Source organism: Lontra canadensis, unplaced genomic scaffold, assembly GCF_010015895.1.
Source record: "Lontra canadensis isolate GAN:19392208 unplaced genomic scaffold, GSC_riverotter_1.0 scaffold71, whole genome shotgun sequence".
In the NCBI taxonomy this organism is placed as follows: Eukaryota; Metazoa; Chordata; class Mammalia; order Carnivora; family Mustelidae; genus Lontra; species Lontra canadensis.
The window spans coordinates 10,540,415-10,547,038 of record NW_022631065.1 but is presented as its reverse complement, the minus strand read 5'-3'; the positions used below and the strand labels follow the sequence as shown (position 1 = coordinate 10,547,038).

The following is a 6,624-nucleotide window of genomic DNA, read 5'->3' as shown; positions in this document are numbered from 1 at the left end:
AGGTGAGGACTAACATGTTTCAGAAATGTGACCCAGCATTGGGGGCACCTCACATGACCCCGAGATACCAGACGGTGTCCCTGTCCCCGCACAAGGCACGTGCGGGTCGGGTGACCCGTCTTTCCAGTCGTCCCACACGCCGGGTCTGTGATCACGCGCCCCCCACCCATAGCTCAGCCTGACTCGGCGGTGGCTCATGCGCCTTTCCGCCCCAGCCTCTAGCCACGGACCACACGTCCCATCCCTGCCGCCCGGCCCCGCCCCCTGCCCCGGGCGCGCCCCTCCAGTTTCCCGGCTCGGGTGTCGGAGGGGCCGCGCCCGCGGGCCGTGCGCATGGATTGGCTGCGCCGCGGCGGCGGGCGGCCCGTGGGCACACACACCCTCCCCGTGCAGCCAATGGGCGTGCGCGCGTCACTGACCGGGAGGCCCGCGAGCCGGCAGCCCCTCAATAAGCCACATTGTTGCACGAAACTCCAGAGCAGGAGTCCCCGGCCGCCGCTAGCACCGCCGTGTCATCAAGCGGAGAAGCTCCGTGGGCAAGAGCAGCGCGCGTGTGAGCCGTAGAGCTCCGCTCGCCCAAGTGAGACCGGACCGAGATTCTTCCCAAGTTGAGCCTTTACTGATCCTGTGGCGAAGTTAGCGCCTTGGCGGTGGGGCAACCCGACACGTCGCCAGCAGTGATTTTTGGGCGCCTTCTAGCAATCAGGACTCCCCAAACCTGTTTACAGAGACCCTAGACTCTCTAGCTGGGCGTGCCATCGCCTTCTTTTTGTGCCGTCCGGATTAACTGCTCCCGGCTGGGCCCCCAAGCCCAGATACAAAGCGGTCAGACCGCGCTGTCCTCCTCCCCCGCACGCGCTCCAACCTCGGTTTCCCAACTCGGCGCCGTCGGGCCGCGGCAGGATGATCGCCTCGCATCTGCTCGCCTACTTCTTCACGGAGCTCAACCATGACCAGGTGCAGAAGGTAAGTAAGAGCATGCAGGGGCGGCTGGCTCGCCTTTGACAAAGTTGTGTGGTCCCCGGCCCTCACTCTGGGGTCCCGGCCGGCCGGGACTCTCCTCCTTGACCCTGCGGGGAACCACTTCCTCTCCATTCGGGGTCGAGGACGCGGAAAAAGTCAGGGCTGCCGGGAAACTCCTGGGCGCGAGGAGCCACGTCCGCTAGGCACGGGCAGGCGTGTGCGCGCGTGCGAGGCGCCTGGGCTCGCGCACCGCGCGGCTCTCTGCCTTCCTGCCACCCTGCGCGCGCTCGCGCTTTTTTTTTTTTTTTTCCACTGGAGGGGCGGGTCTCCCGGCACGTAGTCTGAGACTGCGGGGCCCACGTGGGAGGAACCCCTCTCTTGTGCCGGAGTTCCGGCGAAAGCACGTGGGGGGAGAATCGTGGCTGGTGGGGGGAGGCTCTGCTGCCACGTGGGACTGCGCGGGGTCTCCAGTGCCAAAGGATCGCGTTCTGGGGACGTGCGGTTCCCCTCGGCATTCCTCAGGGCCTCGCGGAGGTGCGCTTGGGGAGAGGCCGATCGGGGAAGGAGCTGGGACAGCGGCCGAGAAACTCCGCCCGCCGCGCCCCCTCCCCGGAACTGAGGCGCCCGGAACTGAGGCCCCGCAAGGGGCGTACATTTAGCCACAGACGTGCCCCGGGGCGGCCGGGCCCTGAGTACCCGGCGCCCGCCTCCAAGTAGGGGGCGAACTTTGGTTAATACTTCTGGTGCTCCTAAAAGTTACACGAAGGATCCCCCAGTCTACCCCCGCTTCCCGCTTTGCTGTCTTCTTTGAAAAGTTTTCGTTAGGCAGACGAGCTTTTTCCTGTCCGAGACTCCAACAGGTCTGCCCACCTCGCTGTCTGCAGCCCCCCGCCCCCGCCAGTGCTCTCGGGCTAGGTCATTTACATAAGAAAGAGCTTCGGGGCCCCGCCGGGAGCCAAGCTCTAGGTGCCTCCGGGTATGGGGTGGGGGTGGGGCTGGGCCTGAGGCGCTATCACTCTGCGGAACATTGGGTTTCTGAAATAGACGGGATTTCAGGGTTGGCACCTGACCCTGGACCTCAGCTAGGACTTGAGAAGACGGGAGGGGCTGAGGGAGGGTGGGGGTGTCCAGAGCTGTGAGGCAGTGGCAGCGTTGCTTAATTACATACTTGAAATTTCTGTGTCTTAGAGGGAACACATTTGGGGTAGTGTCTTGACATAATTGTTGGATGATGCGACCTGCTCGTACTCCCCTTCTGGGGATTCTGAGAGCAAAGGAGAGGATGGTGGGTTACCTTCGTGGTGTTTTTCAGAGCCGTAGCAGATGAACCCCCAAATAAAACATGGCAGTACTTAGCCTCAGACTGGAGGAGGAAGGAGAGGGCCGCTGGTTTTGAGTTCATTTACTCTGCGTATAAAGGACTGTTGCTCTCTCATTCCTGGGATGTGGCTCGGCTCTGCACTTGAATTCAGTTTAAGAATGTGTCTGTGAGTCGGCAGGATCTTGGCAACTTCTTTGGGCTTCTCTGCCCAAGAAGTGAGTTAACCCTTGGGGAAGAGTCATCCCTTGGCAAATCCTAAAGTAGGAAGCTGTAGGATTATTAATCCAGGGGAGGTCTTGGTTGTGTATCACTCCAGGACATTTTAATTCCTTTACCATTTTACTCTCCCCTAATCCAGAGGAAGGAGGCTAAGACTCGGACCGTCTAGGTATGGTTGGGAGTCATCACTTTGGTCCCAGGGTGGAGAGAGCATAAGCTAGGGTATCTGGAAATGAGTTCTAATCTGTTTTGTGATTTATTAACCACAGGACCCTGAACAAGTCACTTTGCCTCTTTGGACTGTTGGTTTCTTTTTGTAAAACAGGAGTGTCAGCAGCAGCCTTGTCCACTTTAGGGAGTTCTGATGATAAAGCACGGTAATGTAGCCTTGTCTTTTTTGTAGGCGGCCCTTACCTACACTGACAGCTTCCTTTTAGCCTGTGAAGGTCTGGGTGGACTCTGGGTGTATTTCCTCTAAATCACCGATGGGGGCAGAATAGAGTCAGACCTTTAATTTACCTGGTGTCAGAACCTGGGACTTGGCCTCCAGGCTTAGGTGAGCAAAGGGGTTTGATTCCACCTACCATTCTGTATCAAGTAGGAAGAGAATCAGAGAATATTTGGAAGTATCTTTTCTTCTTTTTAAGTAGACTCCACTGCATACCCAGTGTGAAACCCAATGTGGGGTTTGAACTCATGACCCTGAGATGAAGACACTTAGCTGAGTGAGACATCCCAGTATCCCTGGAAGCCTCTTTTCCAGTTCCTGCTACAAGGATGAATTAGAGAAGGATGAAGTTTGAGTTTAATTTTAGAGAGTCTTTGAAAAGGTCTGGATTTGGACTCTTCTGAAATCCCCATTATCTTGCCTATTCTGGGTTGTAGTCTGAGGCATGGAAAACTTAGATGCACTTAGCCACAACTAGCCCCTCACTCCCCCCAACTTGTCTCCTGATGGACAAGTCCAGTGTTTTGTACCATTAGCAGGAGAGTAAGAGTTATTTGCTCACATTTGCTGATTGACACTTTGAAACTTGAGAGCAAACACATCGGCATTTACTGTGTGCCAGGCCCTGGTTTAAGTTCTTTATGTTTGTTAGCTTATATTCGCAACAGTTTCACAAAGCAGAAGCAGTTATTATCAGCATCGCTGTCTTACTGGTAGGAACAAAGGCACAGTAACTTGTCCAAGGTCACTCACGGGCTTTTGTTGTAAGTGCTGGGAATTAAAGTCATGCCGTCAGGCTCGAGAGCCCCATGCTCTTGACCGCGCTCACCTGCTTCTGGGAACAAAAGTGGACTCCATCCTGGCCCCTGTCTGCATTCACTCTGGGCTGCTGGCAACACCATCACCCAGCATGCCCAGAAATGCAACTAGCTCTTCTCTTGCTTACATTAATGGCACCAGTACCCTCTGGCTATTCTGGCTGGGAGCTCTGGACTCATTTCATTGACTTTCCTTTCTGATTGCTACACATTTGTCAACCTGTCTCTGGCTTAATTCAGAGGCCTCCTAGGGTTTCTCTGTTTCCAGTCTCTTTCTGGAGTGAGACTAGAACATTTCAGAACCCCTTTTTAACACTGCATACTGAAGGCCCGTTGATCCCTCCATGTTCTCTACCTCATTCCCTGAGGACTTGCATCACCATTCCTTAAATGCCGTATTCTTCACACAAAGCACCTTTGCCCTATCATGGCTTTTTTTTTTTTTTTTTTTAATGGGAGTTCTCATGACCAATTTTTTTTCTTGTTTTTCTTTTTCAAGATTTATTTGAGAGAAACGACAGCATGAGTAGGGGGAGGGGAAGAGGCAGAGGGAGAAGCAGACTCTCCACTGAGCAGGGAACGCCACTCAGGGCTTGATCCCAGGACCCTGGGACCATGACCTGAGCCAAAGGCAGGTGCTTAACCTACTGAGCCACCCAGGTGCCCTATCATGGCATTTTTGTAGTCCCACCATACATCGGACTTGGTAGTTTTCAGTTCTGGTTCCTTCCTCGGGGCAGGGAGAGTTCTGGCTGCTTACCTTTGTAGCCACAGTTTCTGGCCACCGATGAGGTGCTCAGTGAGTGTGAGGATGAGGGAGGAATCCTTCCTGGAGACAGAAGCTGAGCAAGGGCTACAGGAAGGGGAGGGGAGTGAAAGGCACATTGGGGGATTGCTAGGACAGGGCTGAAGGGGATGGGTGGATAGGGGGACATAAAGAAAGGCCTTAGACTCTTCTTTCATAAAGGCCTGAAGCTGATCCTGATCCTGAGGCTGATTCTGAGGAGCGAGGGAGGGAGGGGATGGGGCGACATAGGGAGGGTGAGGGAGTTTCCTCTCTTCCAGTAATCAAGGCTCTCCTCTGGGTGGAGAGATAGGGGTTTTTTTTTTTTTTTTTTTTAATTAATCAAGGTATAACATTCAAGAAACAGGATTTTTGCCACTTAAGAAGGAAAATCTGTTCTAACCATAAAAGTCAAATGAGGTACGTATGCCTTCCTTTAGCCATTGGTCAAATTTTTTTTAACATGCATGGACTGGTGACATACTCTCACTTCGGTTATGGGATAAAGATAGCTTGCTTGGGCCCTTGTCCCTATTGAGTGAGGGGTGGATTTCAACTCTGGACGTGGGAGGGGGCAGGGAGTATCTTGGAAGCCAAAAATTCAGCAAAGCCCCCAAGAGTCAAGAAAGACAAGAGTTTTAATGTCTTTTGAGAGCTTACTGTGGGTACCAGGTCCTCTGGCTAGGATGTGGGAAACTGAAACCAAGACACCTTTCAGTTGTCTGGTGAGATAAGGCAGTAAGTCCTCAAGAGACAGTGAGGAGTGGCAGACCTCAAGGGAGCCTTGCTTGGTATTCCTTGAGTACCTATGATGTACCATGAATCTTCTGGTAAGGGTTAAAGTACCAAGAGTTAGCTACTGATCACACAACCTTACTAGGATTATTTTTGACCGACTTAGTGGACATGGACAGGTACAGTTTCTCATTTGTTCAATGTGTACATAATACTTAGCATCCTAATACTGTCCCTTCCCTGCCCAGAAGCAGCTGATGGTAGTAGGAATATTTTGTAGCTTTTGTTAACCATCTTTTTTTTTTTTTTTTTTTAATCACCAAATTTCGATTTTGGAGAGTGCTAAGGAAGTACTTTTCTTTACCATCGAATTAATTAAAATTCCCTCTGAGGCTCCTCAGAGCCAACTTTTTACTCTTTCTTTCTTTTTCTTTTTTTTTAAAACATCACTTTTCAAAGATGACCGTTTCCAGCACCCTGAGGAGTTTGAGGGCAGTTAGGGGCCCTTTTCCAGGGGAAATCAAAACAACACAAACCACAACCGTTTTCTCAAAACCTGGCAGTCAGACTAAGGAGATCTGATACACTAAAAGACCTCAGGAACCCCAGAAAACTGACTTCCTTTGTTCAGATATTTCTTTCCAAAGACGACTCCTGATAACGGTTCCTCATTATCATTGTTGAGTTGTGAAGTCAGCAAGTTTGGTTTGTTTTTCAGCACTGTGTTGTCTGGCTTTCCCTTTCCAAAGCAGTTGGGGGGGGCGGGGGTGGGGAGGGGTGGGGGTGGAGAGCAGATTAGATCCCAGAGTTCATTGCCTGTGTCTTAATATCGCAGGTCATGGGTCATAGGCCTTGCTTCCTTGCACTGGAGGGGCTGTTGCTGCTCACTCCTAAAGCAGGTCTTCCAGCCTCACCACTCTTGGCATCTTGGGCCCTGTGATCCTTTATGAGGGGCTGTCTGTAGCCCAACCCTATAATAAAGAGCCAGAATTCCCACCCTACCTCAGTCTGTAGAGGCAAAACCTGTATTCTGTTTTGTTTTGTTTGTTTTGGTTACTACTACTTTTCAGCTGTAGTTTTCAACTGCTAGCAGTTTTGCCCTCCAGTGGGATTTGGTAATGTCTGGAGAACTTTCTGTCTGTCACCATTTGGGTGGGTGTGGATGTTAGGTTGCTGCTTCAAGTAGGTAGAGGCAAAGGAGATATGCCGTCTTACAGTGCCCAGGACAGCCACCTTGCAGCAAAGACTTTTTTGGCCCCAAGTATCTGTAGGTTGAGAAACTGTGTTAGAAGAAAGAACACAGTTCATCCCGCCCTTCAGTTTTATGGCGCATTGT

At 52.1% G+C, this 6,624-nt stretch overlaps 1 protein-coding gene across 2 annotated transcripts in view; it reads left to right on the top strand.

Annotated features, from left to right (window-relative positions):
- The first annotated feature begins 430 nt into the window (after positions 1 to 430).
- Positions 431 to 6,624, top strand: part of HK2 (hexokinase 2) — a 58,840-nt gene continuing 52,646 nt past the window's right edge. The window contains exon 1 of one of the 2 annotated variants that reach the window (XM_032880705.1): positions 431 to 966. In XM_032880705.1, coding sequence (XP_032736596.1) covers positions 904 to 966 — 63 coding nt within the window. In that variant the 5' untranslated portion in view covers positions 431 to 903. The remainder of the gene's footprint in view (positions 967 to 6,624) is intronic. The other variant, XM_032880704.1, reaches the window with a different exon arrangement.